Genomic DNA, 27,886 nt, shown 5'->3' with positions numbered 1-27,886 from the left:
GAAATTAGCATGATACTGTTGTTAACTAAGGCTACAGTAAACTGTAGCTGCTTCACAATGCCTTACAAAGCTAGTGCATGCATTAACCACACACTTAACTGCTATTCGATATTTAGAGTTGAAAACATTATCTACAATTACTGTTCAGCTAGTTAGCTAGAACTACAGCAATCAAACATTATATCATATTAACTGTGAATGGCTGTCGAATATCTAACTTAAAACTAACTTCAGCAGCCAGCCAAACTATCTCCCTCTGTCGCCCACTAAACAGTTGTTAAAGGTTTCCTCATTGTTTGCCATATATACTGACAGTCTATATATCTATGATTGTTTGCTTGAATATTTCCGTCGCCAACTAAAAACAATAATAATCGCGCAATATGAATGACACGTTACCTTAAAATGGAACTCCTCTATTGGTGGGAATTCCGTTGGCTCGTTTATAAGCAGGTGTGTGCTAGCTAAATGTTAGTGGTGCCACCATGTTGCCATAGCTAATATGTATTAGCTAGCTAGCTAACACTTGCAAAAACAAGCTAACGTGTTAGCTTTTTATCAGGATTGTCGTAGGCTGTGTATCACAATCCTGCAGGGCTAACCCTAGGAGAAGCCCCCAGGCGCTAATTAAGTTGCTTATTGAACAAACAGTCGGGAAGGTGAAAATGTCAGCATCAGTTAGAACCATTTTCGCAGGTAACTTGAGTGCAGATGCTCTACTTCTACACTCTAGATTAGTTTAGGCTGCTCAGTGCTGCCCCTGGTGGTCATAAGATGATTGCATCAAAATAGGAGCATTCACGACATGTCATGGGCCTTGAGTTGTTAGTCCAGTGATAAGAAATAGTTTATTTTCCATAGGCCTAAAGACTCAATATTTGTCTTAGCATGAAGTATTTTATTTTTTTAAGTGTTGATGCTGGTGTTAATCAAACGTCATCCAATGTTGCTTATATTATGCATGTTGCTTATTTAACTTTTAACCTCTTAACTCTGTCTGAATTGTTCACACAATCAGACACAGCCATGGCTCACTGTCATGGCAGTATACACTATTAAAGGAGAATAGTGCCCAATAAAGTGAAAAATATAGGCTCATAAGAACATAAAATGTTGATACAGAAACAGTATATAGTGCATTATGGTTTTAAGTAATTTTGGTCTATTGAGAAATCAGTAGTAATTATTTGTATACAAACTATAGGAGACTCAGCATGTAAAGTTCATCTGCATTAATGTTGTCAAAAATACATGGTGTATGCACTTTAATTTACAGTGCAAATTCTATAAAAAAATAATCTTAAATGTAATGCTAATGCCTGTAAGTTTAGTTCTCTTTCTATTCATTGATACAGACTATTCATATAAACCGTAATTTTCTTATGTCCACCCTGAGTGCATACTTATTGTTGTTAAATTGAATAATGTAAATAAGACATTTCAGGCAGTCAGTTGCAACTCATGTTTATTCAGGAAACAAATCATACCTCCACGACACACCTTATTTTTGACCTGCCATTTCTGGGTTTTGATACAACAGTAAAAAAGAAACAACATAAAAACAATACCAAAGGTTGTCAAACTAACATAAATACAACAAACCACCACTTGTGCCTGCCTCAGCGTCTGCCCTACCACTGCCAAATAAAAAAATCTCCTTCCCACCCTCCCCCACAGTGGGACAGTGACAAAATAAAAGCTTCCCTTACTGCACCACAATCCTCTGCCTTATCAGAAAACAGCAGACGTAAAAAAAAAAAAAAAAGTGCTCAAAGGCGCCCCAACACAATCAGTTCTATCAGAGTGTCTCAGGTAAACTAACTTAGGCCCATAGTTATATTCAGGCTTATGTTGAATTAGTATTGGTCAAGATTGCATTAGAGCTAGGGCTATGTTAAAAATGACAAGAGAATGATGGTCTTCCTCTTGTCCTAAACTGAGAGCCCAGTCTGTCAGGAATGAAAAAGTAAAGCAGGAGGTGAAGTGCTGTTATCTGAAAGCAGGTGTTTGTTACTTATTCATTTAATTGCATCTGGTTCTCTTTGTTGCCCTCAATTGCAAAGAGCATCATTACAAGTTATGGTTGAGCTACAAGGGACAGTTAAGTATATTCGTAGTACTTCGTGTGAACAGGATTTTTTTTTTTTATCTTATTTCCTCCGTTTTCCTTTTCAAGATTATTTCAGGGTGACAGAAGCAGCCAATAAGCTAGAAGCAAATGCAAAGGACAGTTTCTTTTCAAATGTTTTTTTTTTCTATACAGACAAGATGGAGCGCAGGAAATAAAAACTCATATAAACCGTTTGGTGATAGAATTGCAAAAACCCTTTCTAAAATTAAAATTATTTATTCTTTTGTCTTCGCAAAATCTTTTCTTAAGCAGGTGTGTCTGTCTTCCTGTTTTTTAACATCAGTAATTATTCAGTCAATACATCACGACGGATGGTATTCATCAAGCATTTTAGAGGAGGGTGGGCAAGAGGATCATGGATCACATCACCCATGTTATTGTGGCCCATGTAGCTCCATGTCCAACAGCACTCCTGCTCTGAGACTTGATGAATACCTTTTACTTGGTCCAGTAAACCCAAACACGCTGCAACATCATTCACAAAGCTACATTACATCTAACTTATATACAATGCCACCTAGAGCTAATCAACGGTACTGCATGATAATACATGGCTAATGTGGGATCTAGTGTTATGTTTTGCTGACTATGGAGAAAGCAGGCTACTGAAAAGGGGGTGACATTGAAAGCCAAACAGGATGAAAGAACCATTGCATCATACTGAGAAAAGCGGACTCCATTTTCCTTTGAGAACACGGTTTGTTTACTTTCTTGGTTGAATGTGATGGTATGCTGTTTTACTCCAAAGCACAAAGTGAACATGTTTTCACTGTATTTGTGGTGTATTCTATACTGACATGAAGTGAAGTTAAAGACTGGTCATGTGTATTGTGCTTGGGTGGTAACTTTATCTTCTAGTAGCAATGCCAAACCACTTCAATACAACTTCAACAGGAAAATGGATACTGTTCTCATCTGAGCAAGGTAGCATTGTGACAGGTAAGGCATGAGGATTCAGTGTTTTGCTCTTTTAACTTTTAACTAATCATGGTCCTCTGCATCTGCTCCTCCCTCCCTCCCCCCTCCCTCCCACCCTCTATCCTGCACTCTGGCTGCTGTCGTTTTCTGGTCGCATCCCCTCGTCTTCCTGCTGTTTAACTGAGGGTTGTGATGTTGGAACGACCACCAGGGGGCACTACAATACGCCGGCCAGCAGGCCTGATGGGGATGTCATCTGGGGTGGGGGGACCTGAACAGAGAGAAAAGGAGAAAAAGATAAAGCAAGGTACATGTAAAAAGAGCAAACAGCATGTACTGTAAGGCAATAGGGAGAAATAACAAGTAGGGGAAAAGAAAAAGAACGACAAATTGAAAACCAGGGCAAAAACAGAATTATAGAGAAGTTTAAAAGACTGGTTTATACTCACGCTGGTCTGAGGACAAATGAACACAAAGAAAATCTGTAAAAATGGCCTGTAACAATATGATTTAAAATTCAAGTAAATTCAAATAAATAAGTGCTAATAGTGCAGTGTAGCACACTTCATGTGTGAACCCTCCACTGGACAAATTAAGTGAATGTAATATTTGTGAATGTGTGAAGCACATGCATAAAAGTGTTGAGCTTAAAAAATGGTCTAGCATTTACTTTACTTTAAGTTATCCCTGCTCCTAAAACCAGAATCTGTCCCATCGGTCAATCTTTTTAGACTTACTTTACACAGTACAGTCATCGCACACAAATAATTGTTGTCATACACTCACATTATTACTTTCCAAGCACTAGAGGTTTCTCAAGACACATTGTTATTGTCTATGATGTATGGTATGTGTCACTGAGATGACAGGGGAATTCAAATTTCAGCATGTGAAACGTTAACAAAAGAAGCTAAAGTCTGACATAAAACATGGTGTTTCCAAAGGATGAGCCAGGGCGTCTGCTGCAACATATTATCAGCATTATCACATTATCAAGTGTATACTATAGATGGAAAGTACAATGATGTCAGACTATGATACATTGTATCTAAGCAAACAATCCTTCCCATCTCATTCCAGACGAAGTAAATCAACTCTGCAGGTGGTGGCCCTGGAAAAACTAAAATAGATTGGCTCATTCTAATAGGACGCACACGTATGCACACATACAAGAAAACAAAGCCTGGGAAACCAGGAGCAGCCTTACTCCCCTCTAAATTCATGTACTCAAATGTGGAAATTCTTTCCAGCGGAGGTCATCGTCTTTTTTCATCGATGAGGTATCATACATAGCTTGTAAAAGTTCCTCAATACAGCCAAAGGCTAAACATCAGTATGTGGACTTTCAAAATGAGTCATCCACCATTAAAATATTCTACATGCATTCACAAAGACAGCCAACACCACGGTGAGTCCAGCTGTGTTCTGTCCAGGTGAAAAGGGGTTGCTCTCATTGATTTACTGTACGTGGGCACATTCTGTCTGTCAGGGAGGACAGAATGACTGGCTACAATAATAGCTATGGTTGCTATCGGTTTGATTATAAAACAGTGGAAACACTGACGATCTGGTTCACAATTTGACCATGTGTAGAATATGTCACTGTTTGGTAGTCTGACAAAAACAATTTCTCACCATTTGTTTTCTGAATCAGAGCTAATCCTATGCTGACTTTACATATGGGCACAATCAGACTGTCAACTCTGATCCTGATACTGCATAATGGAACAGATGTTTAATGTGAATACATAGTGTTGTGATCTCTCACATTAGATAGGCTTTCTTAATAGACCATGTCCAGATGTCTGGACTGAAATATTGTGCGTTTTAGGCCTTGAGCCAAAATTCATATCCAGCATGACTTACAGGAAGTGTAACTGTGGAAAACACTTAATTTCTGAATGTAGCTTGACATTACAAAAAGGCAGCAGTCAGAGGTCACAATGTCCTAAAGAGCAATAAGTGTTCAGTGGGAGAAGGGGATTAAAGAGACACCTTTGTTAGAGATGAGTCATTGAAACTAAAAGGAGCTAAAGCCTAACATCATGCATTAACATACAAATTGCCATCTAAACACAGTGAAATACTTTGCACATCATAAAGTATGAAAAAGGATAATGAGAGATTATGAGGTTACTCTGTAGGCTTGTGGCTTATCGCCAAGGGATGTGAATGCATCATTCAGAGCAACAACATGCTAAAAATCACATGACTGTTGTCCTTCACAGCATGAAGTAGTAGCTGAGTTTAGATAAAAGTGGGGCGTGATGGTGGCTCGACTGATGCACATGAATATCACTTTGATGTTTCTACATACAGTATGAATCAATCTAGACTATGAACACATGAAAGGAAGGACTGGGTGATACAGGGGAGGGGTTCGTAATAAGAAGCTGGGCTCACCACATGGAGCAGGGTTACCTGCTAGACTAAATGCAGACTGGTGCAGGTTTCTGACGGGCTGTTTGGTGGGAGAGTTACGTGCCGAGGCCGAGGGGGTGCCACCACGGGACATGGAGAATTCAGACACCGGGCCGTCGTACATTCCCCTTGGTACAGCCCTCAGGACCGCCAGCTATAAGATAAACAATAAGAGCAGAGATGGAGGAGAGAAATAAGGAGGCAGGGATGGGTAAGAACACAGAGAGACATTATGGTGTTTAGTATCACAAAAGATTGAATGTAACCAAGTCCACACCTGTTTTGCATTATATGGTTGTTGTGTAACTAGTTGTGTCTGAATTATATATGCATTTTTCAAAGAGCCCTTTTCCTGCCGAGAACCAGTTCCAGATTTACGCAGACAAACACACACACACAAGTAAGCGCAGCATACAGTATTTGTATCTTTGCAAAGCAAGTTCAAACTCTATGCTGGTAGTGAACAAGCCATTGTCTGTCAGTCTGTCTTTTAGTGGCGTGACTCAGAGGTTGGAACTTGAAAGCTCCGTCAAGAGTTAAAAAGAGACATCTGTAAATGGAGAAAGCAAAACAGTGACTGCTACCAAGATCAACAGCACACTGTTACTACAGCTCCATGTTCTCATCACCAGCCAGCTGCAAATTAGGAAATTGTTAAACAATGAGATTTTTGGCCCATAAGATAAGGCAAGAGAGCAGACAGCAGAGTCTGCTTTGAGTTTCAGTTGTTATCAAAAAGTTAAATGTGGTTAACTCTTAATACTTTGAAGGAGAATAGGATAGTGTTTTAAAGAGGCTTTTGTGGTTAACAGGAATATGAGTGCAATGAATATGTGCACTCATATTGTAATGGCACATGTCACATTTACAATGTTATTTCTCTTATCATAATATAACATTTCTACTGTAGGAGAGTCTTTCCTAACCCTTTGGCTACATTGTGGCTTTTCCTGTTATAGAGGCAACATTCCTAAATACCTTTATTGAATCATATCATTCTTGTGAGACTACAGTAAATTGTAAATGTGGGACTTATTTTAACTGTAGACCTTAACTGTATGTGGGAGATCTCTCTGGAAAGTTATCCAAATCCAAACTCACTGTATCCTTTTTAAAACCATGATGACAAAGCCTCGACCACCCTCACTGCATAGACATTTTGCACTACGGTGTAAAAGCGCAGCCAGCGCCCTGTGGCTGAACCTTGGAGGCTGATGTCAGACTTACTGTATCTCCCCCACATCCCATTTCAATGCCTTCATCCTCCTTCATCCTTCCCACCCTTTTTTTTTCTCTCCACCATTGTAACTTCTATTTCAGCCCACACTCCCATACTTCCTCACTTACTATCCATAACATCTTGACTCTCCTCTTACTTAGGGTGATTATCGAAAGCAACAAATATTCTTTCTCTAAACATTGTACGGTTCATATTGTGCAATTTACAGAGCTTTCTTTCACAAAGGACATACCGTGGTATGACAACTGCCACGACAAACTGATTGCTGTATCAAGTGTAAATAGTCGGCTGGACAGAAGGTGAATCTGGATTTACCTGCTTCCTGGCTTTAATACGCTTGTAAGCAAAGTCAGGGAAGGGAGAGCAGGGAATGAAGCGACCCACGCCGGAGGTGACATGCAGATTCCCATCTTCCAGAACAATCTTCCCCTGGCAAATCACCACTTGTGGGGCTCCACGCAGCTCCATGCCCTCAAAGACATTGTACTCAGTAGCCTAAAGCACAGATAGAAAAGTATTAGGTACTTGAAACAAAAGCTATGAAATAGAATAGAAACAAGTGTGGGGTCAATAAATATATTAATCACATAGCAGTACCCACTGTAACTTAGGAGAAATTATGCAAAATATACTATACATAATTTAAATTTAAACAATTTAAATATGTAAAATGATCATGCAAAAACTACAAAAGCAGATACATTGACAGTAATAAATATATGTTGTGTAAATGTGAACCATATTTATAATTTAATAAGAGACATATTCATACACTGTATGCTCTCACAAATCCATACAAACACATAAAGATAAGAAGAAGAGGAAGATGAAGAGCAAAAAAAACAACATATCATGTTAAGCCCTCAATAGAGCATTCTGTCAAACAAACCTAACTTTTTAAATGAGTCATATAAAAGGTCAACATACTGTTTAAAATGAACAGGACGAGGAACAAAGCTCTAAGAATTGATAAATGTGTTTGCAAAAGCAACACTGAAGCAAAAGTTTAGACAAATAACTCCATTGATAGTAAGAATTAACAAGGGGGAGTTTTCAATTAATCTGTCATGGGGCTTTAGGGTCATTTGGGTTTTGAAAATTAAATCAAATTAAATTCCATTAATTGAATTTGAGAAAAAAACAACCAAAACAACACAATAAAACCTCCTGTAACCTTCTGTTGAAGGACTGATGAAGGGATTGAGGAGATGAGAAAGACAACAACAGGGGGAGCTGTGAGAGGATGGATGAAGAGACAGGAAGTGGATGCATACTGTAAACTATCTTTCTCCTCTACTCTCTCTTAATCCCTCGCTTCCCCGCCATTCTTTATCATTCATCACCTTGATCTTACACTTGTCTGTTTGGCATGTAAAAACAGCTGCCATCTTCCAGCTGGTGTTTAATGCCTCACTCTCTCTCCCTTCCTCTCACTCTCTACCTCATTCTCTCACTTTCTCTCTTTCCAGTTGTCTTTCCCCCCTTATTCATTTATCCCTATTTCTGTCTGGTTTTTACCCTCTGTCTTTCTCTCCCTCACCCATTTTTGCTTGATTTATGTTTTTTTCAACCTTGTGCAGTATTCATCCTTGTCCAATTTTCCTTGTGCCAACTTTCTTTTGTCGACATGTTTGTGATCTGTGATGGTCTACTCCCCTGATTCCATTGTTGCTTATTTCCTCTGCACACGGCCCTGTTTTCTATTGCCGTCCAAATTCAGGCCAGAACAGGACATAACTAAGACTTACTGCATGCCAAACATTATGTCATGACTGAGCCGAGTGTGTCTCAGAGTGTGTGTGTTACTGCCTGTTCTTGTCCATGTGTCAGAATATACTTTTATGCATCTACAGCATGTCTTCTTATGACAACCAATCCAGACCAAATATGGACTTACTGATAACAAACTAAGACACAGCACAGTCTAAGTCATATTTACTCTACAGGGCAAAGCATTCCCCAACACTGTGTGCTGGTAAACAGAGCCGCTCCTGTTTGGCCTGTCGTCAGACTATCCATTAAGGTAGATTTATTGGAACTGGGAGCTGCCGTGCTCTGCTCTTCTGCTCTCTTCTTTTTTATCTGGAAGGACGACCAGCAGGAAATGAAAGGGTGACATCATTATGTAAGAACCCACGGATCCTCAGTGGATGTACTCCACATTTGGAGAAGGCGTATTATTAATCCAGTTCTCTCTGTCTCTTTCCATTCCTCCATCTGGAGACAGAGCAATGTTCTTTCTCTCCTACTAAATAGCCACCATCAGGCCTTTAAGCAAAGCAAATCTACAAACTTCACTTCATCATTCCTAAAAACCCAACCCACACACATTGTTAGTATGTGCATTCTTTCCTCACTCTCTCTTTTCCTCACTCACTGTATTTCTGTAAAAGCAGGATTCGTGCTATGCTCGTAAAGCCTTTATTTCCTGTGCGGACACTTCCTCTGCTGCTGAGTGGCCTGTCTGGGATCCTCTGATGTTTGTGTAATGGTTGAAACTTCATTATGTAAATGTGTAAAATGTGTCTAAGAGAGAATGTGTGTGTGTGTGTGTGTGTGTGTGTGTGTGTGTGTGTGTGTGTGTGTGTGTGTGTGTGTGTGTGTGTGTGTGTGTGTGTGTGTGTGTGTGTGTGTGTGTTTGTGAGGCCCTTGTCTTAGACCCTCAGCGTGAATACAAACAATATCTGCATAATACAGTTTCACGTTTCTAATGTAGTTTCTCTTGTTTCAGAAATTGCACTACAGAAGGATTCATTTATTTTATGATGTATTTTGTTAAAGGAAAGCAGCACTATCAGGCAATAGATTGTCTGTTACTAACGTTGTTAAATTGTTGCTAGGTAAATAGATTTTTCCAAAGTCTTTCAGCTGTGATTCATAGTCGGCACCTTAAACGACTAAGTCACCGGAGCACTCCAATCTGAGTTAAAGAAAAGCAAAGTGGATTGAAAAAGTGGGTGATGGAGGAATTGGTGGTCACGCTACACTACCAGTTCTGATTCAGTTTGCATGAGATGTTTCCCATGACATCAAATGTCTCATGACCAGAGCTGATTTCTACTTATGAGCAATGTGTACAGATGTTCCAAATATCTGTGGTTTGTAAAAGTATTTGAAATATCAATGTTGGCCTACATAATCCTGTGCAATGAATGACATTCTTTAAACCCACTCTATGGCTGTCCAATCATGAAAATATTTTGGATGATCTGTTCAAGCGAATTATATGTAGAGGAAGGAAATACCTCTTGATTATACAGCACATAGATTCCCTGTTCATTTACTGGAGTTAGACTGTACAGGGAATTTTGGACAATGTTTGCATCACTGACATAATGTTTGTCATATTTGGATAAACCCATGCATTTAAATAATCCACATTTTTTCCTAATCATTACTTTGGTCATTGCTGAGGGTTTATGGATTTAGTGAGGCTGAACTTTACATTGGGGGCTGGTCATGTGGCAATGCAGTGCGAGCTGTATTACTAGTGAACATCCTCTGAGACTTCATTTCCGTTCAGAGGATCTGCGAGCTCTCTGGAAACTGTTCAAAAATGCTCTCTCTCTCTCTCTCTCTCCCGTTTTTCCCCATCTGTCTCATCATGTTTTTTTTTTTTCACCCATGCTTTTATACACAGCCAATAATATGTCTGCACTAGAGAACATATGGATTGATGCCACCAGGGTTACTGTAACAATAACAGCATTAACATTACTCAATAAAAAGTCCCCTCAAAGTTGGTGTACTACCCTCTGCATTCATCCACTCTAGCCAAGTAAGATTGACTGAGAGGGTGTGAGACCACATAGTTTCACTAGTTCAAATGCTGAGATTTCTGTTAAAGTATAAATAAAATAATAAATAAATACAAAGTACGACCTTTGACCGGTGCACTCCGTACGTACCGAGTTGTGTGTCTTGGCGGTGATGGTGCGGATGGAGTCTGTGTCCCAGATGACCAGGTCGGCATCAGAGCCCACGGCAATCCGACCCTTACGAGGGTACAGGTTCAGGATCTTAGCTGCGTTGGTGCTGGTGACTGCCACAAACATGTTCTCGTCCATTTTACCTGTAGTCTGGGAGGGAAACAAGCAAAAACAGGGAATAGTTAGCATTTATCATTTGGTTACTGGATACAATTAGCCTGACAAGCCAGACCCACATCAAGATGTTGGGTCTGGGAACTCACCATTGGCAGGGCTCAATCCGAGGGACGGGATAAACGGTTGTCTTTCAAATTCCCTCTGCACTCATAGCCAACCAGAGCAACGCTAGTTGATAGATTAAACTTTTGCTGTATCCGGTCGGCAAAACTCCAAACACATCTTGCTTTTTAAGAATGACTTCAGTGCTTAACTCCAAGTCTTCCAGAGTCGCGGCAAAAGCCGATTCGAAAGACTGCTGTTCGCCAACAGCAGCAGCCATCTTCTTTGTTTTCAAGTAGCAGGGAATTCACGCGGAACCGTCGCAACTCTGCTGTCCTAATGTTAAGCCTGCCTACCGACTCTATACACGATGTGATTGGCCTGACCAGAATTTGTTTTTTCCAGCTCGCAAGCCAACGGAGAGTTGCTAGACTGACCCTGGCTGCAAATTACATTTGCTGCCGCTAGGGTGCATCTAGATTTCTAGGCTAGGATACAATCATACCCCTTTTATCTTGCATGGCTAAAATTGCATTTTGCTTCTAGATATAAATGGATTAGATATATGGATATATGTAGTTCTAGCTGGATTACATTTGAATGATATTCCCTTTCAACATGTTGCATCATCAATAGAATTGTCAACTGACAACAAGACATTAAAGGAATATTTTATCTTTAGTTTCTTGCAAAGAGTTAGATAAGAACATCCATACCATTTTTCATAGGCTTTGTGTTATGTATGGAGCTGTCATCAGGAGGCAATTAGCTTAGCTTAGCATAAAGACTAGAAACAGATAGCAAATAGCTACCCTGGCTCTGTACATTTTTAAACATGCCGACCAGCAGCTCAAAAGGTTGCTTTCAGGCCAAGTTTAGTGCAAGCTTATATTTTAAGGGACTACGTCCAGGAAATAGGTTCAGTCTAACATTTTAAAATCCCATTCCTATTTTACATGCAGCACAGCACAGACGTCCAAAGCCACATGCGGAGTGTCTGTTAGCAGTACACTGATGCAGTGATAAGGAAGAAGGAAGAGAAAAATGAGGGCAGTGTGCTGCAAGGAAGGGTGAAGGAAAGGACAGATGTGGAGATAGAAAAGGAAATGATAAAGCAAGGCAGAGAAGGTGACAACAAGACAGTGAAATAAAGCTGGAGAGAGGAGGGAGTTAGAGAGAGAGTAATAGCCGAGGAGAACAATGGTAGGGAAAATAGCGAAAGCCAGATATAAGGAGGGAGACAGAGAACAGGAATAAATCTGCATGTCACTAATTGTTTGCTTTTTGTCTTTTTCCTTCTTCAGAAGTTTGAAAAGGTAAAAAGAAAAAAGCTATTGAAGAAAACTAGTTCTCACCACAGCTTTATCCCAGATGAGGGTCATCCTCTCCTCCACTCCGTTAACACCTTCTGGGATCTGAGTGAAGTCATCCTTGCCAATGGCCTTCTGGGCCACGCTGAAGGTACAGTGAGCACTGCCAGTCACGCTCAGGTCCCCACTGCACGACAAAGAAACATGAAAATACAGAGTTAAGATGGAATTATACCAGCACAGCATCTTTTTCTCTGCATCTGTTTATTCACTTTAGCAGGAAAGGCGCAACAAAACAGAACAAGGACGGTGAGTTATTCAAATAAGCCTCGTGCCAAAGTTTGTTCTTTGAGCACAAACCGTTACTAATGTTTCCTGTTTCCATATGACGCTCCAGCTCACTTGCCAGACAAAGCCCACCAGAATGCATTGACTTAACTTATACTAAATGCAGAATTCTTATTTTCAGGCAAAAATAATCTTTGCACATATATATATATATATATATATATATATATATATATATATATATATATATATATATATATACATATATATATATATATATATATATATATATATATATATATATATATATATATGCTACATTTTCACTGCATGGTACACCAGGGCTATTCTCAACTCAACTCGCTTGGAACTTGGAACCATTCTTTTTTGGTTTTTCTATTAGCAAAAGTTGTGGATAGTACCTTTTTTTTTGGTACCACCTCAGTCGAGGTTCCAATCAAGCTAAGCCTATACTAAAAGGTGGAGATAAAACACTGCAGACCACTGATTGGTCAGAGAGAACTGTCACTAGTGCAAAACAGGACTTAGTGCACAAACCAAAACATTTTTTAAATAGCCAAGTCAATAGCGACCATAATTTTTTTAATTCACTCAGCATGCAAAACTACGCCGCACACTACGCCACACACTACGCCGCACACTACGCTGTACAACTGACGAAGTGCAGACGGTCCTCTGTTTGCTTGAATGGATCCAGCGAGTGTCGCATTGAAGATGTGAAGTCACTGCAGTTTCACGCAGCGTTGCTATGGCAATCAGATGAGAATCCTGCCTACACTGAGGGGGTACTCTCTGCATTGGAAAACGAAATAGAGAAAAGTACTGGTACCAAAAGTGATTTGAGTTGAGTCGAGCCAAACCATGCAGTGGAAATAAGGCAATAGTCAAAAATGTGCTCCTATACACTGTCAACACTTATGGTCCATTTCTAACAAACTACATTTCGATTCCAACAATGTCATCAGTCATAGTGCCTGTGTGTGGGAGCTTATTTGTGACTTATTTCTTCTTCCTTAAGATTCCTAACAATAATTGCCTTCTGATAAACGAAGGGTTGGAAAGTGTCCTGCTTTATCTGCTGCTATACCACTACATATGGTAACCATGGTGCTAAGCAGTGTTCTATCTAATTGAATGTTTAAATGTAGTTCACTAACAACCAGGGTGAGATTTGAATAGGAATTTATGAATATGAAACAAGTAGCTACAGTACACCCTTCAAATGTACTGTATCCTGCTTTGCCTTGTCTTATGCTATCTATGCACACTATATTAATACCAGGTGATATCATATCATGTGAAATACTTAATAAAAATGGGTCGCATCATGTCTCAGCCGAGATGATAAATTGGCCAACAACCTAACCAGAGGGAGGTGCTGTGATAGATACCTGGACAGCAGTGTGTTCAGATAATCAGGAGTGGTGGGATCAGGGCTAAGAGGAGGGGATGTTACGAAAGAAGCCGCCTTGGCCCAATTCTTGCTCCAGTAATGTGTCCCATCAGTCCCCAGGCTGGCCGTGATTGGCTCCCCAAACACAACATGTCCTGCGAAAGAAATAACGTTAAAAAGTCTAAAATGTACAGCGTATCAAACTGATTTATTTGAGTGATTCTTGGCCATTCAAAATCATCAGTTGCAGATCAATGAATCCTGATTAATTTGTCAGCAGTTTAATCTCACTAAAAGCTTTCGTAATTCATCTGAGTCTTTGCAGAAAATGAACCATGCCTAGTCTCTGAAAAGCCAAACCGTTGGCAATGTTCAAATTTCACTTTGGCTTTATAGTAGTTTAGCTTGTTCTTTCATGCACAATAAGGTTTGATTCCTGTCACTAACACTTGTCTGCTCTTGTGTTCCCGCATGTTCCTTTGCTGTTACACATCATTGTTTAATGTCCTTTCTGGTTTAAGGCCCCTAAAAGGTGTACATGACTGCAAGAAGCATGTTAAAACCTCATGTGGCCTTTCGCCGAAGACATCCAAACACACATTCTTCTTCTCTGCCCTCTCCCATTTTCCTGTTCCATTCTCAAAAATTGTATATTTCCCAATCCATAACAGCCAGGCAGCCCCTCGGTTCACCTCTGCTCTTTCTTGGGACTGTGAGGAATGGTTGTGTGACAGCTAAACCACAGAAAAAGGGCTGAATGACAAATCTTAAAATTCCTCTGAGAATAGCATCTTTTTTCATAATGTCAAGCACAGCCAAGGTCTGTGTACATCAGCAGCTTCAGGAAAGACAGTAAAATCATCTTATAAGGGCATAGGTGCAGTGATGCTGGTATGTGCATTCCAAATGCCTCCGAAATCCAAGAGAAAGATGGCAAACAATGAGTAAGAGTGAAATACCAAAGTACAATATTCAGAGTAAAAAATGGAATGCAAATTTCTTAAATTGACATCATGAATCATCATGTTCTTTTCCTAGACCAGTGGTTCCCAACCTTTTTTCCTTGGCGCCCCCCCTACTTATGTCTAAGAAAAGCTGAGCCCGCCCTGCCGTGGCGGCAGGAAAAACGAGGATGATAGCAGCTAGCAGCTGACCTGATGACAGCAAGGGTCCCAGGTTAAGAGGTCCCAGAGGTTTGACCTACTAAGTAGCCTGCCTACAAGTTTAAGCGAGAACAAAAATATATAGTTTTTATACAAACTTTTGTATACATTATATATTCTAGTGTATTATCATAATTTCTTTAACATGTGCAAATTTTTTTTTTTTTACCTCAACCTCAAACCAGATAAAGAGTTGCGCCCCCCCTGTGATCTTTGCCGTCCTCCTTAGGGGTCCCCAGACCCCAGGTTGGGAACCACTGTCCTAGACTATACATTGTTTTAATGACGTCTTGTTTGTAATGATTTGAGCACCACGATTTCACAAAATAAGCTTAACGAGAAAAACATGTAAATGTTGTAAACAATAGTATAAGATGAAATCAACACAGTGTTTTGTCTTATTTTAGTGTGTTTTTTAATCAAATTTCCAATTTCTTTCTGACCTTTATGTAAATATCATGTAAAATAAAACCTGTAGAATATACAACATACCATCATGTACCTTTAGGTGTGCAGGCAGTTTCATTTCATACAATCAGTTTTTTTTTTTTTTTTTTTTTATGAACTTAATGATGGATTGGATATAAACACATAGTTTAAAGGGGAACTGTGCAGTTTTTTTTAGCTTAATTTATCTCAACTGAACAGCTTCGGAGTCATTGGAATGGTTATATGACTTTTTTGGGTTGAATGGTGGTCGTCTCGCTTCCCCCTAGCGCCTGTGAGTGGAAAAAACCACCCTTGCAACTTTTGGCCGGCGAGCCTAAGCATCAGGAAGTATCGCGTGATATCAGGTCTCACGATGTAACGAATTGCTTTAGGCACTGCACACATAAACGCCCCCATCCAGGAACCGGCTAGCAAGAACAAGGTAGCGATGGAGTTTTTCACACTATCGTCATGGCTGAGCCGGCAAAAAAGAAGCAGAACGCTAGGAAAGCATTGTCGGAGGAACAGAGAAAGAGGAAACGGCAGACTGACCGAGCGAGTTTTTACACAGTGTTGCCAAATATCTATTCCAAAGCTGTGGAGGGAGCTCTACAGAGAAACCTGTGAGCAAAAAGCGAGAAAACAGCGAAGAAATTGCCAAAACTGCATAGCGCAGCTTTAAAAGATTCTGCCTTGTGCAGTGAAATCCAAATGCTGCTCTTTACCTTTTTTCCGGGCCTGTGAGATGATGTCAGCAGCACTCTTGCTCATGACCCGGGTCACATAGAGAGGACAGTTGGTTTGGCTGGCGATGGTGATGGCACGAAACACGGCCTCTGCCTCCAGCTACAGAAGGGACAGCACATTGTGGTTGACTTGGACATGTTTTTCCCATTAGGATTTTCTCAAATAAACTTAAAAAATATGTTAACCACAGCAAACTATGTATTTATGGAGCCGTCTTATTTGAATAATTCATTTTTATCCAAAATGACAAGTACAAGCTTGTAATTTTAACATAACAAACTGGAGAGGTTAGGGATTTATTCAGTTACATAGAGTTAGGGTAGTAAAAAGTAAATTCATGAGATTAATTCAGGAGAGTAAATTTATAAAATTCATGAGAGCAAACAAATGTTAAAATAAACTTTAGCGAGGTCAGACGAGAGCGCCACATGCTCATTCACCTAATTATGTTTTGTTTTTTTTACCTTATTGTGATATGTGACATGTGACATTTATAAAATGTCCATGTCTATATTTTCATGTTTGTGATAGTCAGCGAGCAAGAACAAAAAAACAACTTTCAATGCAAAATGGAAACATAATTCCAGTAGAGGGCCAATGTATGCCTCCAGACGGCTGTCTCCTTTATGCACAAACACTTGATTATTGTGTTGTAGTCCACAAGCCTAACATGGGTCGAATAACCAAGAACTTAAAACCAAACAGGACAGCAGACACTAATAAAAAACCACTAATCTAACTAGGTCTCTGCTCAATTAAAGTATGTTACTGGCTTTTGATTCTTAAGACTCCACTTACAACAACTGCATGACACTATGTGACTGGTGGGACAAGTTCACCCTGCTGAACCACAGAGTGGAAAATCCCAGTCAAGCTAAAGGCAGACAAGTTTCTGAGTTGAGAGCGTGGCTTTCATTTCAATGTTTGTCGAAGGATCATTAGCGGCAACAATTGGGGGAACCAGAGCATTTTCACCCAACACCTCTAATGTGTCTGAAACCACATGTGTGTAACAAGAACAATGTGTGTGAAGACCAGTCCAAGAACGTCATTGCGGACAATGTGAGTGTGTACGATCTTTGGAAAAACATAAAAGGTATCAAAAAACATTAAAACACTCAATATCTCAATAAAAAGTATCAAAACAAATAGACTTGGCTATTTCAGTCTTCAAAATGTTCATGACTACATGTTTATAATAATTGAATGTAATGTGTATAGGTGCATAGTATATATATATATATATATGTGTGTGTGTGTGTGTGTGTGTGTGTTTTATACCTCTTCTGGCCTGCTCAGCACGTGTCCCTCTGGTCCAGTGATACCCATCTGCAGCATGCGGGTCTGCTCCTGTTGAACAAACATGCAGAAAGTAGACTACTTAGCTCATAGGTATACTGTATGTGGGACTATTTTTTAGTGTTCAGTGGTTTGAGTGCTCGGGCTAATGTAAAGTTTTGGTCAAACTCCAAAATGATATTCTGTTTCTGCTTCTCTCTGCCTGTGTGGAGTATATGAGCAGAAGTTTTGTCTTCTGGGTCAGGCATCACATAGAGGACTGTGGGAATCTGTTCGGACTGTTGAGGGTCTTTGTATACATGTAGACCTATCTCCCAAATCTGGCTGCTCTTTTGTGTCATAGTAGGTGCAGAAGTTACTTATGCATGGAGACACTTAGACTTAGCGTCTGTCACGTCACCATGGATGCTTTATGATGACATGCTACTTTTTAAGTGTTAAGAGATATTACAGTATTTTTTAACCTGGGTATTATTCACATAATTTGACTATTTTCACTTTGCGTCATGCTTACTACTGACATCGTAAAAGATACAGGAAAATTCCCGCAAGACAACCTGTAACTCAAGAAACTGGTGGTGTGCCTGCGGCCACTGCTGCTTGGACAGGACAGTTTGCTCTCCATATGGTAAGCAACAGAAATTACAACACTTAAGCAGCATTAAGGGTCATATAAGGACATTTTGTATTACCTATGTTGGCCTCTGTTGAAATTAATCACGCAATTTATGAAACATTTAGTAAAAGATGTTTGGTTATGTTAGCCAGAAGGTTTTCCCGCAAGTAGATGCCTATGCAGGTAGCTACTGTAGCTAATCCATGAGGTTCATTTCTGTTTACTTTTAGGTCGGACTTGGAGACAAGCGTTTATTTGAAAAGCTTGAGGAGGTTGCGCTCTTTGCCCCCTTTGACTGTTTATTTCCACTAATGAGACTTAAATTCTGTGGAGAAATTCTCTTTATTGAATTTTGTATTTATATTTCTGAAAGGAAAATTAAAGTTAAAGACAGAATGTTCCTCAAGCAAGCATCTAGTGGTCCAAAGAGCTACAGCAGCTTTACACACTTTGGCAATGGTTTCAGCACATAGCCATGGTTTGTCACTTGTTGTCCTCTGTACCAGCACTAACATGTGTATCACAAACAGATCTAAACAAGAACTCTCTATCTCAGGAGCTCTAAAGTAAAATAAGGGCATGACATAATCTGGCGGTTTAGACGTTTTTGGTCTTAAAGTTGATGGAAATCAGACTCCCTCAAAGTCCTAGTTTAAGACTAGACAGGAGATCTGGGATTTGCTTATGCACATACACACCCAGTGACAGGATCCAGGCATGGTCTGGAGCTTTGACTAATACCAACCCTCTCAATCCACCGACTATTACAGTTCACATTCACTTTCATTTGGGTAAACTACACCCACACATTAGTGTCCTACAGGAAACACATCCACCCTCTCATCGGTGACAGTGTGTTTAGTCTGTAGGTAGTGAAGATGCACTGTGATAAGGCTCAAGCAGAAAGGTGAACTAAACTGACATAAATCACATTAAACCAAAACAGATCACAGAGTTGGACATGAGACAAGTCATTAAAGAGACGGTATGAGGCGGGGGAGAAATGGGAAGAAAAGCTGTAACTGTCAGTTTATCTATCTTTATCTTTACCTCAGCGATGATCTCGCCATTTTCAGCATGGACCTCAGCAATGCCTCCCCTCTCCGCCAAGAAGGTAAATATATCATAGAGCTGGAGAAAAAAAAAAACAGAAACACAGAAACAGTGAACAATTACAGTGGCACTGTATTTATATTTAAAAACCCTGCCGGGCTGTTTACACAAGAATCAGACACTCCTTTTTATTCTGGGGGTCACCCTCAAGCCACAATTTAAAAGAAGCCCACAATTTACATGATGTCTACCACGACACGCTGCAATTATTGTGTGTGGTCTCCAGAAAAGGTTAAACTCATGTGGGATGAGCTGCAGTTGCTGTTATGTTGCTGCACCACAGTTCCTTGGTGAGCTGCATGACATCAGTTTTTCAAGCTGGACTATTTCAGTTGCCTCATGTGCTCCCCTGAGCAACCAAATTAGCTATGGCTGCATGAGAAACACAAAGGCATGCCTCACACCATCTGGACTTACACTTTTCTACATTTACCAGCAAGAATTACAGTATGAACTCACACTATGCATCACTGGCTACAAGTTACATGAGGTGTTTCAAGGGAGATAAAAAGATTAAATTTAAGGAATGGGGGGGAAATGCCACAGTCCTCGTTCTGCGTAAAGCTAATATTAGGTATTCACTAGTCTGACATAGTGAAATTAAGCAGAAATCATCAAAAGTTACAGTGTTGTAGTACAAAAATTCAAGCTTTGTGACACAATTCTATTTTCTGAGCTGCAGTGGAAGGATAAAAGGGAACATAAAGTTAGACTGCAGAAGCCTCATATTAGCTTGTGCCTTTATTCACAAAGGGAATGTGGATTTTGCCTTCCCTCTCTTTACTGCCAGTATGGACAAAGAAAAATGACATCCTTTAAAGTGTACACTAAGTTCAAGTTATTGTACCTCACTGTTACTCATCTGGTAGTAGTCCTTGTAAGCCATGTAGACCTGGAACGAGTTCACACCTGTAACAAAGAAAATTTTTAAAATGCTACTTAAACCCCCCTAAAAAGGTCAAAGGTGGATATAAAAATGTAGTAGATGCTATGTTACGCCATCACAGCCTACCTTTCTCCTTGATGAGGTTTTCCACCTCCTGCTTTACGCTGTCGTTCCAGTGGGTGATGTCCACGTGGAGGGAGTAGTCGCAGCAGCTCTTCTCATCGGCCCACTGCCTCCACTGGTCATAGGCCGCCATCAGGCTGCAGCCGGGATCTGGGATCACATGGTCCACTGGAGGAGGTGGATGGTAGAGGAGAGAGGACATTTTTTTTAACCTTTATTTATTCAGGGAAGGTTCACTGTGAGGAAGCCTCTCTTTTGCAGGAACGCCCTGATCACATTCACACAGTTGCACACATTCATACCTGGAAGCTGCCCAGTACAACCACAGCTGGCCACTGAGTAGCTCCACTGGAGCGATTGGAGGTTAAGGTTAGGTTAAGGGCCTTCCTCAAGGGCTCAGTGGTGGTAATGAGAGAGGGACAAGCGCTGCTCTTTCACTTTCCCCACCCAGATTTTATCCTGTCGGTCTGGGGATTGAACCGACAACCTCCCAGTCACAAGCGCTCTTCTCTAACCTTTAGGCCACCACTGCCAATGAAGGGACATGAAGGGAGGAGGGGAGGAGAAGGGAAGTTTGTAGGGAGAAAAGGGTTTTAGGAGAGGATGAATGTGATGGATGCAGACAGGAAAGGTGGCAGGTGAAATAAATAGACAGACAAAGAAGTGACAGAGTGGGTTGGGGATAGTCACACGTAGGGAGAAGAAGACAGGGTCATATCAGGATTTGTCTGCTGGTGTTTCTATGTTCTCCCTGTATTGTTTATCTTGCACGATCAGCTGTCTGTCTGAGTGCCTGCAGTGCTCAGCCAGTGGGGACCAACCTTGTCAGATGTCACATTACATTTTGAACATCTTTGTCCAGGAGCCAGTGTCCTTGATGAATATGGGGCCACTTCAACTGCGGATATTTTCCGAGTCACTTTTGCTTTTGGTTATGTAACCACGATCAATTATTTGGATTAAAGTTTGGCACACAAGGCAAGTGGATTGTTCCTGATGGGATCACCCACGCTTTTAGTGACTGAAACAATTGGAAGTTCTTGTGTTACATCATGTTATTTAGAAACATACATTTCAATATTTAATTAATAGACCAAGAACTTAGATGTCCAAAAGCTATGGTCACCATTAGCTCAAACAAATATGAAAATAAGCATATAACAATTATGCTTAAAGCGTAACTCTCGCCAAAATGCAACCTAGGGTCTTTTTGTGAATGTACCCGAGTCAAACTTTCATTTAAAAGCATATTTAGGACAGAATCGCCACTTTTAAGATTTACCGTATTTTCTTTTCGGTCAAATGGCTTTTTGAATGGGAGTCCTTGGGGCACTTTTATGCTAGCCTCAAAATAGCTGTTTTTAAAACACTAAGAAGGCTCGACATGAACAACATGAAACTTTGCTCTAAGTATCACCAGGGGCTCTACACCTTAACGAAAGCATTGACAACATTGTTTGTGTACCCAGAGTTTACTAAAAAGAAAGGTTTTGAACAACTCACCATAGGTCTTGTTGTTTCCGGCCGCAGCCATTTTATCAGTCAAAAACAATCGATTTCCGAATGCATCGTCACAGGGAGGAGAGTAAAGATGGAAAGCTCCTAAAGCTTAGTTCCATATAAATGCACGGATTATTTCTTGTTTTGTCGTTATTGAAAAACAATATTGACCTCGTAGTTGAAAAAGGAGCCTCATATGGAGTCCGTTCATTCGCATTCGGATATCAATTCATTTTGACTGCCGAGGTGGTAGCAGCCGGAAACAACAAGAGCTACGGTGAGTTGTTCAAAACCTTTCTTTCTTTTTAGTAAACTCTGGGTACACAGACAATGTTGTCAATGCTTTCGTTAAGGTGTAGAGCCCCTGGTGATACTTCGAGCAAAGTTTCATGTTGTGTTGAGCCTTCTTAGTGTTTTAAAAATAGCTATTTTGAGGCTAGCATAAAAGTGCCCCTAGCACTCCCATTCAAAAGGCCATTTGACCGAAAAACGAAAATACGGTCAATCTTAAAAGTGGCGATTCCGTCCTAAATATGCTTTTAAATGAAAGTTTGACTCAGGTACATTCACAAAAAGACCCTAGGTTGCATTTTGCCGAGAGTTACGCTTTAAGCACATAAAATATGAATATAATACATAGACAAGGTTTCTAATGTATGAATTTGCATTATTTACTGTTTTAAAATTTGTGGATGCTTGTAAGAATATTTGGGGAATATCTTTTGTGTCTGTTTTCACTGAAATTATTCATGGAGAGGCAGTACACAATAGTATCACCATGCACAAAATATCCCGCTTTATCTTACTCAGCTGTAATGTAAAATAAGACCGCCTGCTGGCTCAGCAGCTGACAGGCATCTTTATCTCATTAAAGATGAGCCAATCTGCTTATCTGGTCTCTGCATGTTAATAGGATAGAGCTGAAAATGGCAGTCACAAAAAAACAACACTGTTGTTTACTATGTCAACCATCTGAACTACTTTTCTGTCCACCGCCACCCAAACACAACATCATCTGTTAGCAAAGACTGACATATAGTATACCATACACAGAGGCAGATACAAAACATAGTATGTTTTCACTTTCTCTCTCACTCATCACCCACTGGAATATAATCCCTCTATGAATGCAGCCCATGAAAAGAGCTTACTACAGTAGGACGTCTGTTAGTGAATGTGTCGGGTTAAACACAGTGCAAGACAGCAGCACCCAGCCTAAAAATGGTATTAATGAGACTGTGGTGCCTACCAGCTGTTAGCTGTGATAGGGCCTGGTCTGTCAGCTACATGAAGCACACATGCTGTACATAGACAAGGAGCATGAAGACAGACACTGGTGCTGTATTTCCCTGGGAGCAGTGTTTCACTCTATGCCCACCAGTCCCCCCTCCCGATCCTCCCCCCTTACACTCAGTCTTTTGTATGGCCCTCTTTTGGAGAGCTGCCCCAAAACAGACCAAAACCGTTTCCCATCGCTTTCTCTTTTCCTTTGTTCGGGTCTCAGCTCTCCTTCCCCTCCTCTCCCCCCCCCTCTTTTTAGCTTCAGTCTCCATCTTAAATTCAACTTTACTGTGTGGACAACCTTTCCTACAGCCCTTACCAATCATGGTCGTGCCCCCGGCAAGAGCAGCCTTTGATCCCTGAGCAAAGTCGTCCACAGTTGTGGTCCCACGGTATGGCATCTGGAAGTGGGTGTGGATGTCAATGCCACCGGGGATCACCATCTTCCCGTTGGCCTCGATGGTCTTCACCCCACCGGGAACGATCAGGTTGTCGCCGATCTGCCTGTTGAGGGAAGAGGTTATTGTTATAATTGTATGAAGATGTGATGTTGCATCCACAAAGATGTTTGGACAGCAGAAAAAAACAATTCTATTACTATTTGTGCTATGCAATGCCAATGAATTGAATCTGAATCTTGGATGTCACTACATTCAAAATACGCTGATATAATTTCAAGTAAATTAAGATCACAACAAATGATTAAAGCAAGCAATTCCTAAACACTGATGTGCAGAACATTGCCGATTTCTAAATATGTGGTTGTCAAAATCTGATATCAGCAGACATCTTTCTAATACATTTAAATCATAAGCAAACATTTGTAACTTTAGACTGAGCCCAAATCAACATCAGCCACGCTTGAAGCAGCCCAATGTCACCATGCCAACACATCAACATTTCAACCCTGCTAAACAAAATCCTGTTGTTCAGACTTTATAGAGGAGACAAGCCAGCCAGACAGACAGAAAGGCCGGCAGAAGCCAGTGTCTCTGTGAGTTTGCCAGCAGCCCAATGGTCCAGCAGGCATCTGGGTGTTTATTATGCAACACCAGGCCTTTCATGGGTGCCTCTCTCTGAAGTGCCTCACTAAGGGGCAGTGGGGACAAAGGGCCTATAACTGGAAAAGCAAGAGAGAACAGGACAGGGGGAAACGAGAGTGACAGAGAGGACAGACTGATTCAGGAGGACACAGAGAGAGGAACTCACCCAAACTACCCTCACCTTGTCTGGTGGGACAAAGACATGCTTATACTGGCACATTAAATTGGGGCCTAGACTGGCTGTTACCACCATACCTTGTCCTTGACCCAATGGAACAATAAATTTGTTTTTGGCTCAGGTCAGCTGGCAGGACAAAGTGTGCATGATCAAGCAGCTTGTGCTTATGCATTTATTCATTGAAGTTTCCATATCACTCATTCTGGGTCGGAGTCAATTAGACGGATATATTTAGTTTGGTTTAATAAAGACTGCAATATTTGACTTAAAGTTTCCCCGTGTAACTGAGAGTGATGCAACCAAGCTTGTGTCACCTGTCTCAAGTCAAAACGTTTTCTTTAACCTGTCGCATGACCCTTCTTCTACACATTCTTATCAGAATTAGATACATTCATACATTAAAGGTCCTATGACATGCTGCTTTTTGGATGCTTTTATATAGGCATTAGTGGTCCCCTAATACTGTATCTGAAGTCTCTTTCCCATAATTCAGCCTTGGTGCAGAATTACAGCCACTAGAGCCAGTCCCACAATGAGCTTTACTTAGTATGTGCCATTTCTGTGTCTGTAGCTATTGAGGAGGAGAGAGATGGAGGTGGGGATGTGGCCTTGACCAACTGCCACTTTGCTTGTTTGAAAGCCATGATGTCTCTCTCTTTCTCATGGGCAGGCCAAATTCTCTGGGCGGGCAAAGCAGAAAAAGGGGAGGTAACCTTGCTCCTTATGATTCCAGATCGGCCCATCTGAGCTTTCATTTTCTCAAAGGCTATCGCCATTTCTAGCTACTGGGGGACCATAGACAGGCTGGGGGAATGCATATTAATGTTAAAAATGACATGACATTCATGACATGTGACCTTTAATAATGAATCTAATCTTCACATTTGAGGTCATTGAGATTTGTTAACCTGTTAGTCTCCTAGTTCTGTCTATTGCAACTACTGGTCATGATAAAAAGAATCCTATTTGAGAAACATGGACTATATACAGTAGGGATTTCAAGGGGACTACTTTCTGCATTTCCTTTTACTTTCAGTCAGACAGATTAAGATTATCTCTGTGACATTGAAGTTTATGGAACAGCTGTAGGCTCGTGCTCCTTGCCCCACTTGATGTAATTCTTGCAGGTGTCCCAAATCGATTGGGAGAAAAGTCCAAATGGATAAAGATATGACAATAAGGAAGCAGAATTTGCCATTAACATTTACACCAATTCACCTGGCCAACCCATCTGATGGAGTGATCAAGATGTCTGACTTAACATTTTGCACACATCATGAAAAATATGTAAATTTCTGCAACAGCGATCTGCACTCTCATAAGAGAGATGCAGTTTAACATGAGGGAGAGGGAACAGATGATATACAAACTGAAAGACAGCAAATGGATGATGAGCCTGAGAGCGAGTGGGGGGATGAAAGCCAATGGGAATGAATAAAAGCAGAGCAGAAAGAAGGACAGCGAAGGACTTACTTAATGAGGCCATCCTCCATGTAGATATCAGCATGGAAGGACTGGTCATCATTCACAATCCTCCCGCCTTTGATCAGAAGCCTATCGCTCTGTAGAGAAAGGGATGGGAAGAGAGGAGGGCCAAGAAAAATGTTATGATTCAATGTTATTTGCTTCCAAAAAAGACCCACTTTGGCTTGAAACATTGTCAAGTAAGCAAGCTTAATTCGAGGACAATCTACTGAGCTAGATCATTTCTGTTGTATATTTAGAGCTTTTTCTACTCCTCTGTGGTTTGAATATGTCCTTCTTTTTTTCACCCAGAGGAGATGAACAATGTCTCATTTATTCATTCATTCATGGCTAGGTCTTGTCTCATGTAACCATGATGTACACCACATACAGTTTAGCTTTTGTCATACATGTGTCCCCGAGAGGCCACACCAAATGTTAGGATGTTGTTCTTGTAGCACTCAACAAAAATTTGTTGAATTTGAAACTGATGTGCTGCTTTTCTGTATTGCTTGTCTGCTCTGTGGTCAGTCTGCACATTTAAATCTGACCTAATGCAGTGACTAATCATCATCACTGTCAGCAGCATTATGGTATCGGCAAAAGGCATAATACTGACCGGGAAAATTTGGGAGTGCCGGTTTGATCACTTGTATGCTTCACAAAATCAGCAACTACTTCTGAGGTTCACATTTCTCAAGTAATGATACGATTATGAATAAGAAATCTAATTTCAGAAGAAGGTATTCATAGAGATAGACGTTCAGCTTTCACTGTAATTTATATTCCCTGGCATTAAGATAACCTGGACCAGGCATGGTGATAACCTTTGGGAGGATGACATTTTGAAGTTGGAAGCAGAACTGAAGCTGCTTTTAACTGATCACAGATTAACATCTTAACCACGTTATCCAGATTTTGTTTTGCAACAACTGTGGATGTTATTTTCTCAGTACAATCCATTTATCTAAAAGACCAAACGCCATCGGCAATATTCACGAGGCAGGATATTTTTTAGTCTGCATGAGAAAACAGCAATCCCTATCACTAAATGTGATTGGTGCTCTAAAATGAAACTATAAAGGATTGTCACATCTGAGGAACCCTTCAACCTTGCATTCCGTAATGTGGTCTGATGTGGGCGTTGCCAAGACGCCACACAGTAAGACATCAAATCTGCTGCTGCCGCTGCACCATGGACTGACTCTAGCAGGGCGTTGTCATGGCGACAAGTTGACTGCAGGGAGACAGACTAGAGAGGAGAGGAGACTGGGCGCCTGGTTTTGCTGACTTGTTGGATAGCTACCTCAGTGAACAACTGGCTGTCGAACACGGTGGAGGGCTACATGGAAAGAGGGGAGTTGTTCGTTGGTAGATGGGTAACTGCAGGTGGTTGGGCAAACTGGTTAAGATGGTGGTTAATCGACTGGCCACATGACGATTGGATGAATCGTAGTCTGATATGCAGCAGTTCTCTGCTACGGCATTTCAAGTCGAATGTTTTGGGGGTCTGACTGTTGGGACAAAACAAGCAATACATATATATCAAATATAGTAAATGAATCAAAAGTTACAGCCCATCATGAACAGTATATATCTTCTGTGTGGGAAAAAGAAGTAAGTTCTTGAATTTCTGGAGAAACAAATGTCTGTTTGTAGTTAAAGTCAACCTTTATGACTTATGAAAAATGACAATATTGTCGTACCTTTAACAAGTGCAGATTCAGTAATACATTCACACTCTATGGCCGGACTCAGTTCTTTGCCCTGCTAAGAGGGACATACTTCCATATTTTCCCAACAGCACATGTGTGCAGTGATTTACACCCCTGGCTTTAGACCCAGTGTTTCATCATTATAATGAACTGCAGCCACACCCTCCCACAACAGAAAAAAAGAGGAAAAGCACAGTATGGTTTTGTATAATGTAGCTCAAATAATACAAGCACTATCTGCTGAGCTCATAATTACACGCAATGTGTGTTTTATTGTGTCTTTGTGTGTATGTGATGCAGATGGAGTAGTGTAAAACAGAGCCCAGAGCTTTCTCTGGAAACCACACCCTAAGCAACCTATTACAACACACAGTCATCAGTGGCTGGAGAACAGCACCAGCATAGATCTTTCTGTAGAGCAATAACACTGTCGTTCATTAGCTCAGAGATTATTCCTTC

General features: G+C 40.6%; 1 protein-coding gene across 3 annotated transcripts in view; it reads right to left on the bottom strand.

Moving 5' to 3' along the window:
- Positions 1-1,448: 1,448 nt before the first annotated feature.
- dpysl3 (dihydropyrimidinase like 3) overlaps positions 1,449-27,886 on the bottom strand; it is a 50,063-nt gene continuing 23,625 nt past the window's right edge. For 2 of the 3 annotated variants that reach the window (XM_031303565.2, XM_031303567.2), the window contains exons 2-14: positions 25,722-25,810; positions 23,347-23,531; positions 20,250-20,414; positions 20,085-20,146; positions 19,175-19,255; positions 17,491-17,559; positions 16,188-16,308; positions 13,869-14,025; positions 12,214-12,355; positions 10,619-10,789; positions 7,026-7,205; positions 5,453-5,624; positions 1,449-3,320 (exon numbers count right to left, since the gene is read on the bottom strand). In XM_031303565.2, coding sequence (XP_031159425.1) covers positions 3,226-3,320; positions 5,453-5,624; positions 7,026-7,205; positions 10,619-10,789; positions 12,214-12,355; positions 13,869-14,025; positions 16,188-16,308; positions 17,491-17,559; positions 19,175-19,255; positions 20,085-20,146; positions 20,250-20,414; positions 23,347-23,531; positions 25,722-25,810 — 1,689 coding nt within the window. In that variant the 3' untranslated portion in view covers positions 1,449-3,225. The remainder of the gene's footprint in view (positions 3,321-5,452; positions 5,625-7,025; positions 7,206-10,618; positions 10,790-12,213; positions 12,356-13,868; positions 14,026-16,187; positions 16,309-17,490; positions 17,560-19,174; positions 19,256-20,084; positions 20,147-20,249; positions 20,415-23,346; positions 23,532-25,721; positions 25,811-27,886) is intronic. The other variant, XM_031303566.2, reaches the window with a different exon arrangement.

The sequence above is a fragment of the Sander lucioperca genome, chromosome 13 (genome assembly GCF_008315115.2).
Source record: "Sander lucioperca isolate FBNREF2018 chromosome 13, SLUC_FBN_1.2, whole genome shotgun sequence".
NCBI classification, from domain to species: Eukaryota; Metazoa; Chordata; class Actinopteri; order Perciformes; family Percidae; genus Sander; species Sander lucioperca.
This window is presented reverse-complemented; position numbering and strand designations above follow the sequence as displayed.